This window comes from Anastrepha obliqua, chromosome 1 (genome assembly GCF_027943255.1).
Source record: "Anastrepha obliqua isolate idAnaObli1 chromosome 1, idAnaObli1_1.0, whole genome shotgun sequence".
Lineage (NCBI taxonomy): Eukaryota > Metazoa > Arthropoda > Insecta > Diptera > Tephritidae > Anastrepha > Anastrepha obliqua.
The window spans coordinates 181,629,443-181,649,214 of NC_072892.1; the positions used below are offsets into that span (position 1 = coordinate 181,629,443).

The following is a 19,772-nucleotide window of genomic DNA, read 5'->3' on the forward strand; positions in this document are numbered from 1 at the left end:
TTATCTGAAAAATCTGGTGTTGGCAAACAAACTGTACGAGACTTAATAAAAAACAAAGAAAAAATTTTGAAATATGAATCGGAAAGTGATTCAATTCACGGTTTAAAAAATAGACATACTCTGAAAAAATCCGAAAATCCAAAGGTTGATTTTGCAACATATGAATGGTTTCGACAAGAAAGATTTAAGGGATGCCCCATTACAGGTAATATTACTCAAATCCAGACATCCACATAAACTGAAAATTTCCTGCAATTTCTAGGCGAAATGATTACTGAGAAGGCAAAATATTTTCATGGTAAATTAAACATAAATTCCGAGTGTAAGTATTCATCTGGTTGGCTGGAAAAATTCAAAAATCGGCATGGAATTCGTAGGCTGAAATCCACAGGAGAAAAGGAGTGTGCTGATTATGTGTCTGCAACGATGTTTGTGGAAGACTTAAACGAATACATTAAAAATGAACAACTTACAACTGAACAAATTTATAATGCAGACGAAACCGGTCTATTTTGGAAGTGTTTGCCCCAAAATTCGTTGGCGAGTGGTGATGAATATTCTATTGAGGGGTACAAAGAGTCCAAGGAAAGAATCACAGCTTTACTTTGTGCAAATGCAGCTGGGCCTCACAAGTGTAAATTGATGATAATAGGAAAAAGTGCTAATCCAAGATGTTTAAAAAATGTTAAATACATTCCTGTAGTTTATAAGTCTAATAAGAGAGCTTGGGTAACACAAGAGCTATTTCTGGAGTGGTTTAACAACAATTTTGTACCAGAGGTAAGAGAACATTTACAACGCATTGGTCTCGAAAAGAATTGCAAAGTTCTTTTGCTATTAGACAACTGTCCAGCACACCCGGATGTAAATGCAATGATATCTGATAATGTTACAGTAAAATATCTACCACCGAATTGTACATCTTTGATTCAGCCTATGGATCAAGGAGCCATTCGGAGTTTCAAATGCCAGTACCGTAAATTTATCGTGCAAAAACTTGTGGATTCTAATAGTCGACACGAATTTGTTAAATCTTTGAACATTAAGTCAGCTTTATGGACAGCAGCGACTTCGTGGGATTCTGTAACCCCACGTGTTTTAAATAAAGTTTGGAATAACTTACTATCTCAAGATGATGAAAATGATTCAACTTTTAGTATTGAGATACAATCAGATGTATTAATACCACCTGGTTTTACAGCTGATGCTATCTCAAAGTGGATGGAGTGCGATATTGATGTCGCACCGTTTGCTATTGTATCTGATGATGAAATCGTTAACATGGTCAATCAAACAGAAGAATATGAGCTTGAGTCAAATTCAGAGGAATCAGATGGAGGTAATACGGTAGAAACCCCCACATTAGCTCAAGCAATAGAGGCTAGTAGTGTTTTGTTAAAGTTCTTAGAAAACTATACTGGTACAGGTATTTCAGAACCAGACAAAATACAAGTGTATCGCACACCACAAATAGGAGGAGGAGCTCGGCCAAACACCTAACAGAAGTGTACGCGCCAATTATTTATTTTTTTTTTATCGCATACAAAGTCATTTACTTAAGGAACAAATGAATTCTAAAAGACAAACTACTTTAAACGAATATTTTAAATTAATATAAATATGCATTTATGTACCTATATGTATGTATATGAAAGTATATTATAAAAACAGTAATAAGATATGTATCTGTATTCATAAGTATGTTAATAGATGCAAATTTACATGTTCTTTTTAAAAATAAATAAAAATAATAAAATTTTTGAATATTTCAAAAAACCTCTTTCAACCGTGTTTTCGATTATCCGTGCTGAGCCCGGTCCCGAGCAACCCGGTTAATCGAGGTACAACTGTACATGCATATGGTTTTGTAGGAAAAAACACATTTGCTGGTCCCAGTTTCTTCCCTCACTCTGCGCTCTTCGAACTCTCATCATCAACTACAATCACTCGCATCTCCTGTAGTCTGTTCCGTTCTTGGGGCCAGTGGTGTTGTGGCCTGCTTTCTAAGCCGCTTCTTTTTTCTGTCACTGTTTTCTAACTCTTACACATTCACACTAACATAAAAATAGAGCAACGTATGCTTTTTTTTTGTTAGTGCCTAAGTATACCGGGATTTTCTTGCTAATGGCCACTTGCCGTAAGACAATTGCTTACTTTACTAAACTGGCTTTTTTGTAGTTTTCATTTTTCTTCTGCTTTGTTTTTTGTCTCACTTTTTTCACCTCGTTTTCCCACGCCAGCATTTCGCATTCAACCATTGCCGCCTTAGCTGCTCTGATTGCTGTTGTTGTTGATGTTCATTGTGGTTTCTCATTGTTCAGCGCCCTTTACCCTGCTGTCTACAGCTCGGTGCGTAATGTCGTTCCAGCCACGAAAATATTACACAATTTTGCGGTGATTATTTTTAGCATCATGCAGCTGGTGGGGCGAGTGAGGTTTTTATGGTTGTGTAACGGTAATTCAGCAAATGCTCAAACGTATGCTGAAGTGCCACATTTGGTGGTGTTTATTGGCAAAACGTGCTTTTAATGTGTTTAATAGTATCACTGCAATAATGCACATGCACACACATACACACATGCACTTATGTATGCGCAATAGTTATTTAGTATGTTTGTATGTATGTATGCATTCTTACATATGCACTACTTCAGATGTGTTCCCATTATTTAAGTTGTTTAATGGAGCTTTATTGGAGAAATGAAAAATTATTATTCATAGTTATGTATTTCACTCTTGAGTACTGTTATAATGCAACTTTGTGCACACAACGGTTATTTGCAATCGCACAACTAAGTCTCACTGCAGTCATAAAACCTAAAAGACAGGCAATGGCAAGCCTGCGGGAAAACGTTTAGCCATAAAAAAGCTGCTCATAAAAACTACTTTAAGTTCGGAGACGGCATTTCTCCTACAATGAGCACATCACATATTGTGGGATATGTTCGACCGAAAATCAAAAAATTGTCCTTTTAGGTACCTTTTTTTAGCAAAATTTTATATAGAAACGGATTTAATGAAGTAAGTTTAAGATTCAAGGATAATTCCACACGTCTAATCCACCGTAATTCTTTTAGTTGATTGGCGCATTAGCCAGAATCCCGAGCGCGTTTGTTTTTAATGCTAGCCCGCATCTGTTAAGGCAGAAATTGAGCACAAGCCTTTCCCACTTCATCTTCCCATTGCAAAATGTGGCCTTCTTTTTCATCTGCTATCCCCAACTGTTACCACATCAGGCACTTTCAGTAATTTCGGGCAAGAAATATTCATATGAGGTTCGTAAGTAGCCAAGGGTGTAAGTAGAACCTCATAGGATTTGCCGCGATCAACGGACGCGAAGAGTAACTGGCTTAAACTCATATTAATGCTATGATACTGGGTTAATAAATTGGCGGACTGTGACTCACCCAATTTGACGAGAGTTGGTTAATGATATAGATTTTGCAGAAACCGCTGCGCAAGTTTGTCACTTCGTCTAATCTAAAAAAGACTTACAGGGACCGTTGGTACAGTCTTAGCATCTTCCAAACAACTAAGTGCCTCTTAATAAAAAAAGCTGAGTGAGTGCCTTTATTAAAAAAAACAAAGTTAAGACAGCCTTTTGGGGTGATTGGGGCATGCCCCCATGACATAATAATAAAAGATTGGAGGAAAAAATAAGAGTCCTTTGTAGTCGTAACATAAACGAAATCAATATTATGTGGGTACCGAGCCATAAAGGTATCCGAGACAATGAGTGAGCCAACAAAATAGCGCGACTTCTGCAATCAACAAGCACATTGTTTCCAGTTTATTCAGATACTTCTTGTAAATCGTAAATGATTGTAAGACGTATAAAATACATATTGACTCTATTAAACTAGCAGAATAGAATATATTTAAGCATCGATATAGTGCATTCAACGGCATGCGCAAACCAGCTCTCATCCTAAGTAACACACCTCGATATTTAACAAGTCAATACGCCCGACTTGGAAAAAGAAACACGAAACCAACACACCAACACTTCTTTCCAGGAAGCACTCAACAACAATGCCCGTTTTTCGGTAATAACCAATGAACTGATTATCTTTTAAGCGAAGAGACACTTCGGATCTAATAAACTTCCAGATCTCTTAGTTACTGTTTCTGTAACCAACATAACTATTTCAAATAAAAACTATTTTAAAAATTCGAAGATTGTATCTAAACTATCATGATTTAATATGACTTGGTAATAAGAACACGGACTCTTACCAAACTATCGCGTTATAGGCCCTGACAGTTAGTCTTCGTTCTCGTATTAGTTTTAATACTTTATATTACTTCTAATAAACAAATATAGAATTGTATAGAAATAAGCATCAAGACACAATTTGTTCCTCCTATTAGGCATGGGGTGAAAGTGTAGAGCACTTTCTCATCAGATTTCTCTTGACGTTGTTTTTACTTGGCAATCACCATATACTCTGCAACAAATTAAATTCCTCGTACACGCCGAAACAACTTTTTTGTTCTCATCATTCCAATGATCGTAAGCATGACAGATTTCTTAGGTTCTCATATATACGACCTATTGGCGTAGTAGAAGTTTGCAGTTGAAGGTTGTAGATTTCTCAACACAGGTATAGTGAATCTGCATGACCTATTTTGTGAAAGTATACGCTAATTATTGGGATACTGCAAAGAATTCGGACAGATGAGTTTCAAGATCCGTAGGAGGTCTCTCAGCCATGGCTCCAAGTCGATCATTCCAAAGTTGTCTCGAGCTCGCGTTCCAATCAAACTGAACTGAGTACGCTTGGTGGAATTTACTTTACCTATAAGGGATGGGCATTTTGCGCTACCTCTAATTTTTAAGTGGTAGTTAAAATAAGGGTTTCATTATCACTAAATCTTCAGTTTTTCAGTGTTTTAACTATTCGCTTATTGCATTAATTTTTTAATGCACTATGCCCAACCCTGTTACCTATAACCGATTTTTTGGAGAATTAGCGTATGTTCTTCTACATGAAAGGACTAATACTTTTATTAACTAAAACATAATCGCCAAGTTATACATAGTAGTTCAAATTTCATTACCTTAACTACCGCAATAACTCATTTTACATTGCGCACCGAAATACCTATTTATTGTAAGAAATAGCCAATTATGAGCAGTCACTTAAAAATACTTGAAATTTATGTTGGTATATTAAACAGTCACCAGCGCAACAATTCCTTTCGCCAAACTATTGCGATCGAATGCTACAAAGTTGCATATACTTACACACACATACTTACATAGCTTCAACATATTTTATGAAATTAGAGGAGTCTTCTTGTTTCTCTTTCTTTTGCAATTCATTGTACACCGCCGCCTTTTACGTGTCGTAATTTCACTTTAGTTTGTATCGTCTTTGGCATGTCACTGCCAGTTAGCGGACAATTTTCATATACTCCCATAAATGTGTACAGGGCCGCAGCCACAGGAATTATTTATGGGTAGTAGAAGGTTCAAACAAGCAAACATTTCTTCTCATTCTCATTCATTTAAATAGATTCTTAAGTACCAAACATCTGTGGGAAAAAAGAAAAAAGAAAGTGAAATATTTAACTGAAGATATTACATAAGAAACAAAAACACAAAAAAATTAAAATATTGTCAAAAATATGGAGAAAATGTTTGGGAAAAGCTGCTTCTTACACTCATTTAGAACTACATTTCAGAACCTGTCGGACATTTAATGTCTTCCCATCTCTAGATAGACAAAAATGCACTAACAATAGTAAAACTGATGTTTAAAATTTATAGATTTAATTTAAATTGAATGCCGGACTGTTCACCAATGTTAAAAAATAAATAAACTATTAATTTGGTATTTGCAACAAATTGGTATAATAAAGCAGGATAACCTAAACAACTCCATTTAACATTTTTTATTAGGTAAAATTAAGAGGATTTTACGAGCATAGGACTCAACACCAAAAGGTGAAATATTTTTAAAACACCACTTTATAATTTTATTTATTTATGCAATAAAGTGAATGAGCAAAGCTCTAACTGACTACTGAGCTTGAAGCAAGAATTAAAATCAAAGTAGAAAAAAATTAATTATTAAAATTATCCATAATAAATTAACAGCCAAAAATGATTATATTTAATGCATCAAAAGGCAGAATATAAGTAGGTAGGTGAAATGGATGAAGTACCAGTCCACCACTCTCAACAAAGTACAAAAGCGCCGTTTTGAATCCATTATGAGACATCCAACAGCAAATATCTAAAGCCAACCAGAGCTGTTGATGTAAAGGAGAAAATTGATGGGATCAAATTTGGTGCGTGGGGCATGTCGAAGAAAGGAGCACTCAATGACCTTAATCCTTTAGCAACCAAGCCCGGACATTTACAGAGTGTGCCGATCGCCCACTGGCCATTAAGTGCAGTTGTGAGTTTGGAAATTGAGTAGCGTGGAGTCTAGAGGACTTTCTGGGTCCTGTGTCTATTGTAGTGGGACCAAAGGGTTTTCGAAATAGCAGATGAGGAAATGGAGATGCACCTCTTCTGCACTTTTCTGAGAAATAAATTGTGTAAATTCCCCTTAACAAAAGACATTTGATATCTTCCTTATGCAGAATATAACAAAGAAGGAAAATAAGGTAATAAGGTAATGAGACATCAAGGCAGACAGAAATCGATATCTCGTTGAATTCGCAGAATGCATGCAATAAAGAAGCATTCCTTGCATAATTAGTCATGACTTTATCTGAATAGAAGTGATTGAAATTACATAGAGTTCTCGGTGGTACAAAATATTAATATTTTGCAACAAAATCGGACAGCATTGCTGTTGAATTTACCACATTTATATCCTTTCAGCCACTACAAAGAATTTTTTTTTTTAATATTGATGATTTTCTACTAAAAACTAAGACAAATATTTTATTGTGAGTTTAATCTAATAATATATTTAAGCCAATAGCACCTAGTCGTATATATTAACTATAGTTTAAACTGTGGTTTATAAAAAAAATAATAAGAGTGCTAATATCTTCGCCATTATTTCCAACCCATAGAGTCAGTCATATTATTTTTGCACATGAAGAAACGTTTAAGCTTTTTAGAGGTATGCTCCTTTGAGAAAATGTGAACTGTTCCCGTGAACTGTGAACTGTTCTTGCGCCAACTCAGTAGCCGCTGGGTTAGTGCGCAGACGTGCAAAGTCGCGATATCTTTCTGGCCACGGATAAGTCGGGGGTCTCAAAAAAACTTTTATGGCTAACAAAGCCACAGCTCACGAATTTTATGGGTATCAGTACCGAACATTCTCTATTAGGTAACCGTGCGGTGAGACCTAAGATTGCCTAAAGTCCTTTCTGTAGCTACTATTTGGAAGATGAGGTGGAATAATCTCAGCACCTTCTCCTCAGCTGCCCTGATTTCGTCGGGCTAAGATTCAGATATCCGGACTCTCACTTTCTTGCTACATCTACGGATATAGCAGGTTTAAACATTACGCAACTGGTGGATTTCATCAGAAGATTAAATCGGTTAACATAATTTATTACCGTTTAGCCATCATCTTCTTTCTTTCTTTTTCCCCCCCTTTTCAGTTTTAGATTTTTTTCTTTTCGCCCCTCTGTTATGGCATCACGATGGACGATTTTGAATCTTAGCCCAAGCAGATGCATTAAAAACTCGGCTCCTCGGGATGCTGCCACAATGTGAAGAAGCATTGGTGAGATACAGGTTGTAATATCTTATACATAATAACACATATAGACCTTTTAAATAAATAAATTTCGTTAATACTTCACGCGCAGCTTATTTTATTCCAATGCGACCTACTCTATAGAGCAAATTTCCCATATATTATTGTTCATATATATATATGCATAATTTTCTTGCTATCCCCTCTCTTTCGTGTTAGTAGAACACCTACTGTTTCATAATCTAAGTAAATACGCTCCTGAATGTCGTATCGATATACTTATACATTAACGTTCAGTGGCATCCACGGCGTATGACGAACATTATTGCAGTTTTATGGCATTTTCACTGAACTGCACTTCCCCGTGGAGCATCATTCACTCAACTCGATACAGCAGCACCCATGTCACGAAGCACGAAAATGGCAAGACTGAAAGAATTTTGTAGAATTTCTCGTGCCCGCTGCTGCTGGTGTTGTTGCATAGGGAATTTTATTAGTTGGTAACTTCAAAATGGCTGCTGCTGGCATGCAAATTAATGAAGAATGTCGCTGTCACAAGTTTGCAGTTTTGCAGTACTTTGCAACTATTTTAATTCTCCTGTTTTTTGTTTTTTTGCTTTTAATTTACTCATTTTGTTATGCCACTAATGCATGATAAGCGCAAAGTATTTAGTGTGCTTGTGAATATTTCGTGAGCGGAAATAAGATGTGGTGTTTTTTGTCTGCAAAGGAATGCCTAATTTCTATATTCATTTGTGCGTGCCACGTTCTTTCTACTGAAGTAAATGATAATCTGTTATGTAGTTTATACCGAAAAGTCATCATTTATATGTCTATGTTTATGGCTGAATTTATTGGTGGAGGTTATATCAGCAAGACCCCGTAATTTAAAGTACATCAACAAGCATTCAATAACAAAACCTAAAATCAAGCTATGAAATCTGATGTAAAACAACCAATTGTGACAAAATCATATACAATTTTTTAATTTTAGAATTCAAATTAAAACTAAGAATTAATGAATGGTAAAAATAAGGTAAAATAATACTGTATTACCTTTTAGTAGCTGTTTCTACTTACTGCAGCCTTAGCCGTGTTAGAAATGGAATTCCAGAGCCTCTCAGCATTAACAACAAATAGCCTTGATGAGGACAAATAGGAATATTAAGGGATACTCAGTGTTTGATGTCCACAAGACTTAGATAATTTTAATTTATCTTACAGATGTTTCGGCGCTTTGAATTCTATGAGCTTGTATATATATTCAGTTTCTAGCTAACAAATATTCAAAAATGCTGCAGCGAAGACTTTTGTCTTTCCAAAAAGAGATGTGGTCATATTTTTTGAAGCCACAAACTCCCAGTTCTATTGAAAGCAAAGTGAATTTTGTAATACGAAATTTGAATCAAATTGAATTACACTGCTCACAGTGCGTTCGTTATGTGTGCTACAGTCAGTTTTCTACGTGTCTTGCTCATTTCCTGAGCTTCGCAATCTACGTAAAACAGAAAACACATTCCCCACTACTTTAATTATATAGCCAGTGCAACCCAAAATAGAAGTAGCAGCGAAACCTAAATATCTAAGTTTGTCAGTCAACGTAACTGTCAACACTATTACCAATACACAGTTTTGGAATATCTGCTACATGCACAACACTGCTACTTATGGGTCACACATATGACTTAGCACCATTTAGGCAAATGCCATTAGCACGGCGCCTATGCGGAACTGCAGATGTGTGAGTGTTAAGAGTCATAGACAAGGTCAACGCGATATATATAAATACAAGTAAAGACTGGGTTGTATCAGCGTTTTATAATATACTGACCCACAGAGTACTTCATCTCCACAAATACTAAGCAAAAGTGGACCAAGCACTGAACATTGCAGCGCACCACATTCAGCAATACTAGGTTTCTATAAGGCAGCTTTGCATATCACTTTTTGAGTTCTTCAAGCAAGGTAGCTGTTCAAAAGTTTAACAGAACTATTAGCGAATCTAAAGTAATATTTAAGCTTTCTACAAAGAAATTCGTGGCTTACTATATTACTTCTTAGAAAAATAAAAATCAAAGAAGAGTTAAGTCACCATTGATCAACTGTATGCTTATGTCGTCAAGTATTTTCAACATAGCCGCAGAGCAGCTACACTTGGTCTTAAATCCTGACTGTAACGCGGATTAAAGTCTATTTCTCTCAACGAATGCTGAAACCTGCTCTACGGAGCTCAATTTATAAATTAGAAACTTTAATTTCCTAAACATAACAATTTTAATATAGAAATGTTGGCCTGAAAAATAAAAAACACCGAAATAAACTTGAATTTCTTACCCATAAAGTGAAAGTAGGTATAAAGATATGAAAATCCTATTTTCTTGAGAACATAGCTTTCATCATTGCGAACCACGCCTATATTTTCTTGAAAGTTTAAGGTGTGTTTTTTACAGAAAACAGAAGCTTGTCTTTTCTGAAATTAAATATAGGTATTAGTATCGCACTCTTAGCTAGATAGGTGGAAGTGGCAGTCGGTATTTTAACCAACTCACTTAGGCCGTTGCTGATCCATTGAGATACCGCAATAGCAGTTTAGCTGCCACTTCTCGATTAACCATTTTCTTCTCAGTGCAAACCGAATGATCTGACTGGCGATGAAGTATATCCCTAAGGTCATCTGTATCGTTCAAGTGCGATAAGCCAAAGTATATAAATCTACTGGCGTGTCACGCGGGACAGTAACAGAGAACAGCCAGCACGGAGAGTAACAGCCTCTTTCTCCTTCTTGCAGCATCTAGTTGAACTGAGGTACGTTCAATCTTTGAGCATGTCGAGCTACATAGGATACAATGGCTTGTGATCAAGGCAACTAACAAAGACACTTTTTCCCTTGGCCTATTGAGAAGCGCCTGACGTTCCATTCTGGTCAAATACTTATTGCAGAACATCTGGTGTTGGCTGAAGTGATAATGCTACTTGTACCACGCAATTGGTAGATTTAAAAGGGTATACCTATAATCTCAATATCAAGAGGTTTAATAAATAAATAGAAAATCTCATACACTGAGTTTGGTAATGTGGCGTTCTTAGTTGAAGATTCTGTATGGATATGGAGTTTTTCCTATTTGTACACCAAAGCACACCTTAGCGGTCGTATTTTTTTTTGTAAAAAATTATATTATTGCATATTCAGATTCTCGCTACTCGGTTACCCTAGAAAAATCCTTCCATGGTAATTATATTTAATTAATTTTACTTTTATTTACTCCGCGGGTAGTAGGTTCATACTGAAGAAATATTTTTTCTATATACAATCCCGATTTTCAGAAGAACTTGGTTTAATCCATTCTCGAACCGAATTTAAATCCTTCCTAAGGCTCTCTCTTGTAAAACTACAGCAGTAGATTGTTAGAAACTATATTTTTGCTGAAATAAATTTGCGGAAGGTGAAAGCTGCACACAAAGCAATTTTCCACTCATACCTGTAAAAATAGATATTCTAAACCTGGCCACTCTGATACATTGCGATTGCTCTTGTGATGCAAATATACCAACTCACTAACATTCATGCGTCGAATATTTGCCCACATACATGCATACACACATGCTCCGGCAGGATATCTTGCCGCATGTCTAAAAATCAATTCAGCAAAATTTCTTGAGTGCACATATTTATATGTAAAACAGCGAAAAGCAAAATCAAAAATAAATAAATAAACGAACTAGCGAAATACTTCTATTTTAAACCCAATCAGATGCTATCAACGCGGTTGAAAGTATTTTCTTAGCGCCTTAAATCCTTTTTTATGCCCTGCAAAGGACCAATGAGTATAATACGAAGTGAGTGTTTGTATGTGAGTGTGCAAATGAAGCATATAATCAGAGACGCGCACACACAGGCGCCAAAGCACTCCACAAGCACAACCGTAATTGCCCAAGCGGCGTAGGAAAATTGAATTTCCAAGAGCCATAAACTGCAAAATTGATCCAATGATCCTCAAATTACGATTAAATTTTTGCCACACAATGGCATAACAGTGGCAACAGCAACAACAACAACAAAAATAGGAAAATATCAATACTAAGAAATATGCTAAAAGCAAAGAACAGAAAGAACAGCAACAAAAACAAATATCTTAAAAAGCAATCTCAACAGAGGCCAACAGCCAAGAGTAGTGGCGTGGCAGCAGAATCTGACGTAACATCAAATAACAATAGCAAAATGAACTTTATTGAAATAGCACTAGCACAGCGATGTTATCGTTGCAATTTTGCGCAAAGTAAAAGCAATATACGATAAAAAATAAGAAAAACTGTCGGTAACCCTATAAAATGACTTTGCTTTCAAATCGAATGAGTTGTCTGGGAGTAGACGCACAAGCGAGTTGAGCATTTATTTTGCTGCCTTTCCGGTAGCTAGCACCGTTTCTGCTCGAACAATGATGCGAGTAGCAAAGCGCAGCGGACAATAGATTGTTAATACGAAAGAACTTGCGGAAAGTTGGACAAAAGGAATTGAGTGAATGGCAGTAGGCGCACTGAAATCAATCAATGAAGGCAAAAAGAGGACAGAGATCAACAAAATATAAAAGCGAAAAATTGGAATGATAATAATATATATACCTACTTATATGCACACAAATATACATATATGTTAAGTCTATGGAAGCACCCAAGTTTGGACAAACTGAGACTTTAAGTGAGGCTGACGCGTCTGACTTTCACTAAATTTGAAGGAGTTGAAAAAAAAAAAGTTTCGTGCAGCAACGAGAAATCTAAACAAGTTTTAATCCGTTTGAAAGAAGCGCTGGAGTTGCAATCCTAAGCTGGAAAACATCCTGTTGCGGAGTGCCAAGTGCTACCAACTGCGCCGCAGTTTTAGCCTCCATTGGTTGTTGTTGAATTGAATTTTCTGGCATTATTGAATCGCAAGTTAAGTTAATTTTGTTTTTTGGCGGCGTAGCTTATGAAAGTCCTTCTGAGGTGTCATTGGCTCCACGAAATCTTGTTTTCAATTCCAACTAACACCTTCCCCAATAGTCATTTCGCGAATTCTGCCTCTGACTCAGCAAACTTTTTCCCCGAGTTTTTCATCGTCAATTTTGGCAATGACTAGTATTGCAATTTATAGGGGTCTGCTTACCTCAGTGAATCCGCGCTAAGCCTTGGGTCATTAAACATTTCAACTGAGAATGTAATTAAAGATATTGGTCATCATAGGGACTCTTAATGCCTAGCTGAGCCTCTTTCATTTATTTTCAATTACTCTCTGGCCTCAAGTATATTTCTTGGCGATTGAAAACAAATGCCTGTAATCCCTGTATTCAAAAGTGGCAACATAAATGGTGTCCGCAATTATTTGCCGCTTTCAAAGCTGTCTTCAGTTCAAAAATTATTTGAAACTGAAAACTGAAAATTGTCGTTTGCTGTCAAAAAGCCAACATTAGTTCATCGCCAATCGCTCAACGGTCACACATCTGATTATTTTCAGTGATTTTTATTGGCCTCAGGTGGATACAATCTACACTAACTTCTCGAAAGCTTTTGACACAGTATCACATAGTTTGCCTCTACTAAAATTTACCTCTTTTGCTTTTAATTCCACATTCTTGTCCTTGATTAAATCCCACTTAACTGATGAGCGCTGCTTTGTATTCGTAAAAAACCTAACTAACTTATTTTCTTAAGCCTCTTTTGAGATAAGGTGCATACCACCAATAACATTCACAAATCTTTCAAAATTTACAACCATTTGAACCTGCAACCCTTCGACCTGGACTAAGCGCAGTTGTGATAATGCCTTCCATATAAACACTCATAGACTGGTGCGCCCTGTGTGTGCTTCCTGGCTTTGATCGCCTACTTCAATCTAGCCAGTTATCAGAATGCCGAATTGTGTAATTGGTCCAAAGTGAGAAGTTCATAGTGGCAACCTAGACCCCTAAGACTGCGCTATCAATAAAATGACAATACCAAAATTTAGTGTTTTATTTAAGTAATTCTTGCTTGTTAGTAAAGGCAGATGGAAACGTCTACTCTGCTCATTTAATGTTCTTTTGCGTTAATTCGTATGCCTACCATGTATTGAGGCTAGCCTTATGCAAATGGTTCCAAATGCGCTCCCGACTATTGCTCAGTTTCTAGGCAATATAATTCTAGTCCGACTGAGCGATTGAGATGATTCTTTGAACATTTCCGATGATTGGCCAGTCATACTGTAAAAGTTGTCATCATCGCTTTGCTGCTGCTTTCGATACTGTATAAATATTTGGTATACCATTTACATAATATTTAGTGTATATATGTAAGCGTCATTATTAGTTCATTTCTTTTTTTTTATTTTGAAACCTCCGGATATCTTATGTCTCACAAGCTTAAACTATTATTGCAATTTGAGAAATAAAAAGTTAATTTTTAAAGGGGAAGATAACAGTAAAGTTTCGAAAAAAATTTATTTTTTCTTTTCATAAAATGTTAATATAATCCTTTAAGAATATGTGACGACTTTATTCTTTGCGTTCGAGCGCTGGGAGAGGTATAGTTACGTTGTATTCAAACTTTTGACGCGTTTTTCTCAAAACTATATTTTTTGAATTGGCGTACACGATAACTCGAAAAAAGTTTTCAAAAAAATAATTTTTTCGAAGCAAAAATAATAGGAAAATTCGCCCCAAATTAGTTTTATTTTTTTTTTAAGCATTTTACTCTGTGAATTTTTTTTCCATTTGTTTTTAATTCATATAGAAGTTATGTCATTAGTAAAAAAAAAAAATGGTTGATTTTTTGTATTCAGGTCACTGACGCCGATGCTACAATGCCCGCCGATTGAGGAGCCCCGCTGTGACCTTCCTGGAAGAATTGAGTGAACATCCGCCATTTTAAATGATTAAAATTAAAAAAAAATTGTATATTATTTTAATGTATAAATAAACTGTATGCCAATTTTGAAAAAAATATATTGACTTCTTCATTTTAAATAGTTTTAATGAAAATCACGGAAAATATGGCCGTTTACAGGTATCTGTCCCCTTAAGTACTTTATAATATATTAAAATTCCATAAAGTTTGAAAACCGTTTACTGGAAAAAATAATAGAAACAAAAAGTTATGCCACAACAAAAAAGTTTTAAAAAAATTATTTCATAATTTCTCCATACTTTTGATAAATTTAATAAATTTGCACATTTATCCGAAAAATAGAGTAGCAAGACTTTTATGTTTGGTTTATGTTTTCAACGCTTGGTGTCGTTCTCCTGCACACAATCTCATCTTAGGGAAATTTCTTCCCTTATATAGGGAAGCATAGCCTTATTCAATATTCTCACATAGCCCACCGCATACATTTTATCTAGTATCCAAAATAAAGGTCCTACTCCTTTCTGCAAAGAGCTTCCCTACACCATTATTGAATTACCCAGCACCTTGCTTTATTGTTTTTTTCATACATCTGGTATGGGATGCTGCACCTGTTGATCACCGAACTTTTTGTTCTCCATCAAAACTAAGTGTATTTATTTTTGTTTAATCCGTATATAGCACATTTTCCAGTTTCGACAGTTATTCTAGCAAATTGAAGCCTTTTTGTTTAGTTCTGAAAACTCGACAACGGAACTCTTCTGGGTGTTCTTGATATTAATGTGGTTTCTACCAACCAGTATCGAGCTGTCGAGCTCGTAACTTGCAAATTTAGCTCAGCTGAGAAGAAATAAAGGCTTCATTTTGCTATAGCGTACGAATTTTTTTGTTTTCTATTCCCAGAATTCTACATTTTTCCCCTAGAGTTTCAGTTTTTGGTAAGCTCATTTGTTTATTCAAGTGTGTTCCAAATAAGAATAAGGCAAAAAAGAAGACGAAATGTACAGGACAAAAAATCATTAGCTACTGATTACATATTGTTAAAAATCTTAACAAAAACATTTAGATTTGTTAGATTTTTGGCCGAGCTCCTCTTCAGATTTATAGTGCGTGTCTTGGCACTTTTTCACAAATGGAGGGACCTACACTTTCGATCCGTAATGTCATCACTGAAATACCATTCACCGTTTTTTGGCTTCCAAAAGCCTTTCCCGCGAAATATATGTAAACCCTGTTCTCAAATATATATACTAATATCACAAAATATTATATTTCCAAATTCGATATATTTTTACTATCCATTTTTTCATTCCGATATCCCACAGAATTGTTGACCATAGTTCGTTTTTCATTTATTTTTTTAGGACAAAAATTATGGCATTTGTGTATCTCTCGATGCGATGTACGCATCCGAGATGTGGTTCATTACTTACATGTAGTGGAGAATCATCAGTCAGCTAAGATTTTAGAAATGATATATAATTTCACTCAACTTGTTCCAATTCTACAGACGGTTGTTACGTGGATTAGTTAACAGCTGGTTTGCTTATTTGATAGTTAGTAAAAGATGGATCGCAGGCAACAAATACGACTATTAGCCTGCTCGTCTACCCCTATCTAGGTTGAACGTTTCTTTTTGCTTGTCATCTGAAATTGGAGTAACGCATTTTTAAACATAAAAATAAAAATGAGAATGCTATAAAATATTTATTCCTGTTGTGCTCATGATATTGCTAAAAAATTTAAATGCTGCGATGAATGTTTACAATCTTGCTTGTTCTTCTCTTTAAAATTATTTTTCATACACATCTATATAGATATTTTAGTGTCATTTCTCGAATCGCTTAAATTATGATAACTAAGTATAGTTAGGAATCCGCCTTAGTTGCACTTAATTCTTGAGATAATTCCGAATTAAGTCCTTAATGCCGATGAACGCTACCATCTCTCTAGGCTGTAACACCTATAAAATAGTTGGCTTGCAATAGAAAACAAAAATTAAAAATTCAGTGACCAACGAAATTTAAAGAAATATTTATGGCCGTTGCACCATCCTGTTGGAACCACATGTTTCCAATCCCAATTCATCAAGTTGCGGCAAAAAGAACTCGTTGATCATTGCTCTGTAGCGCTCACCATTCACAGTAACCGTTTGGCCCGCGACGTCTTCGAAGAAAAAAGGTCCGATGACTCCTCCAGCGAAAACAGCACACCATACAGTGACTTTGAGCGGGTGTAATGAATCTTCGTGGGATACACGCGGATTTTCAGTGCCCCAGAAGCGTAAATTTTGCTTATTTACGTACCCGCTAAGATGGAAATGGACCTCATTACTCACCATTATTTTTGATGAAAAATCATCTTCCTCTTGGTGGTGATTAAGGATGGCTTGAGCGTATGTTAGACGCGATTGGCGGTCAGCAACTAACACCTGATGCACCGTCTGGACTTTGTACGAAAACATCTTCAAATCTTGTACCAAAATTCGCTGTAAAGACCGTTGACTGATACCCATTTGCGTGGCACGTCGTCTGGTCGATGTCGACGGCGCTTCCATGGCATCCTCGGCTACAGCAGCAATATTCTCTGCAGAACGGCTACTCCGGGGTCTGCCACGCCTGGCAGCATCTCGTGTTGTGCCAGTCTCTTCGAGGTGAGTGGCTAAACGTCGCAGTGTTTCACCAGTAGGCGTTGGACGGCGAGGAAATCTGCGACGAAATTCACGTTGTGCCAAAGTCACCGACCGATTATTGGTCAAATAAATAGTCAGCAATATTCCGCGTTCTGGAGCAGTGTAGCGTAACATTGTTTATTAAATATTACACAAATGTCCAAATAGAACTGACATTAGAAGCCAATCGCAAAATTTATAGCATTTTCTGATAGGAGGATTACTTTAGCGCCACCTGTTACTTATAGGGCAATTCGCCTCTACCTGTAGTTTGTTTTACTTAAAAAATTTAATTTGTATTTGCAATCTTTAAACAATGACTTACTGGCACTGTACTATATTCACTTTTAAATATTTTGCTCATTTGCTGCTGATTGCAATTTAGTATCAGTACAAAAAATAAAAATAATTGAAGCTTATATAAATGGTTAGGTATTAAACGTGAATATTAGGGTGGAAAATAAAAATTAAAGATAAGCCAATTTTTATGAAAACAAACACTATCTCATACGCCAGCAGCGCCCTCCGCCACCACAATCTAAGTCCTCCTGCTCCAAAAAAGCGCGCTTCCTGCGCCACTCATTTATCGACTGAGTAAGTAGATGTGCGGACGAGCAGTGAGATATATTGCCTTATATTTTATTAACACTTTCCGCATCAACGCATTACATCCAACAAGTAGCTTCAGTATTTGCGGCAACGCATACACATCTTCCGTTTCGCGCTGCACCCCTCCAGCGTCCACCAACTTGCGTTCGAATACTTACGTGAAACTTCTCCAGCGCACGATGAAAATTCTTCTCAACGTATTTCCAATAAAAATTCCAAGAACGCAATGGCCAAGTGCAGTAGCTCATACCAACATGTCTCCCGACGATAAAATTGCTTGCCCACTTCCCAACGCTGCATACTTTCCACCTCCAACATTTCCAGAGCTTATATATTTCTCATTTCCTCAGCTGCCATTCAGCTTCTATTGTTTCGATGCCACAATCAAACGTATCTTATATATATTAGCAATATCCTTATTGCATGAATGAATTTCTAAAAGCATTTACAGCTGTGCTGCAGGCGAGCTATCCCAGCCGTACGCCTTATTTTGTGCGTGTGTGTGTGAGCAAATATATAAGTGTGTCGCTACTTCAAAAGCGTTCGCTAGTGTGCTGCGAATATTGCCATAATGCAATAATACCGAATCATATTGTTGCCATTATTTCATAAATAATGATGGATTTCCCCATTCGAAAAATCCAAAAAGAAAATTTAATAAGACAAAGGGAAATGACATGACATCAGAGAAAATATCGATGACTGAATGCATGGAATTTTATGATTGTACACGTAAATATGTGCGTGCTTGAGCCAGCATTATGAGCCACGCTATTGGAATGTGCTGCTATAATAAATTCAGCTACACACACTCGAACGCACACACACACTCGCGTGGGTATAAATAGGTAGTTAGTATTTATGTGAAGCGTTTATACACTTTCCTCAAGTATGCGCCAGATTCTGACAGTAGATTAAAGCATTTGCGATGTGCTCATACACGTGCGAGTGTATGCATTTACATGTATGCATGTATGTGTGAGTATAGTGCAGTGCAGAGACTTAATACCAAAAGTTCGCAATACAAACGCAATACAGCAACGAAGTTCAACTCATAGACCAATGGCAGTTTGCCAGCAGCCAGCAGCACAGCAGTCAAATTAAATGAAAAAAAGAACACAGCAACAACGAATTTTGTAAGAAGATTTGTTATGAGCGAGACGAGATGAGCAGTCGCAGTTGAATCAGCAGCGAGATTGATGGTGGAATCGTAGGACTGCGGAATGGCGGGACGTTTGATTGAGTGGATAAATGGCAGACTGCAGGGTCTTAAAGCCATGCCGACAAATCCATGCAAGCACTTGCTTATGCTACAGATGAAGTTCTCTGCACAAGCAGTGATTGTTCGCCCAGCAAAAGCGAATGAAATAAATCAAAATATTATTTTGTGTGCAGTTATTGCTCTGAATTTAATTCCGCGTCTCCTGCTTCGAGGCTCCTCTCACCTGCCTTGCTTCAGGTGTAATCAAACTAAATGAGATCAAACACTGAAAAACAATTGAAAAAGGCAAACCTTTAAGAAAATATTAAAAAAAAATATTTTTTTGGCAAATAAGAACCGAGTCTCACAGGGCGCCAACTGTGCGTGCTGTGAAAATAAATTTCGTCAAGCGCAAAAGTGTTGAATAAATCGAAAAATTCTATTATCGTCAAGACAATTGAAGTGCTGCGGTTTCTTACTCACTTCGACTCATAGATGAATGAGTGTTCGACAAATTTGAAGGGCTCTGTGTTATTGCTGTTGGCAAATTAGTTTTAGAAAATGTATTTGATTTGAAGCGTTTGTAGAGAATTTATTTGTATTTATGTGTATTAATAATTCACACCAACTCAAATGGAAAATAAGGAAATTTCTTTTCATTGGGGAATGTTTATCACAGCTGGTAATTGATTTTGATTATCCTGTGTGTCAAGATTATGTATTTCTTAAATGTAAATTTGCTTCGGCTTCCTCATAAAGTGAAATGTTT

General features: G+C 36.4%; 1 protein-coding gene across 1 annotated transcript; it reads left to right on the forward strand.

Annotated features, from left to right (window-relative positions):
• Positions 1-426: 426 nt before the first annotated feature.
• On the forward strand, positions 427-2,269 carry LOC129238853 (jerky protein homolog-like). Its single transcript, XM_054874074.1, has 3 exons — positions 427-634; positions 704-1,426; positions 2,241-2,269. The coding sequence occupies exons 1-3, from the start codon at positions 427-429 to the stop codon at positions 2,267-2,269; spliced, it is 960 nt and encodes a 319-aa protein (XP_054730049.1).
• Positions 2,270-19,772: the final 17,503 nt, after the last annotated feature.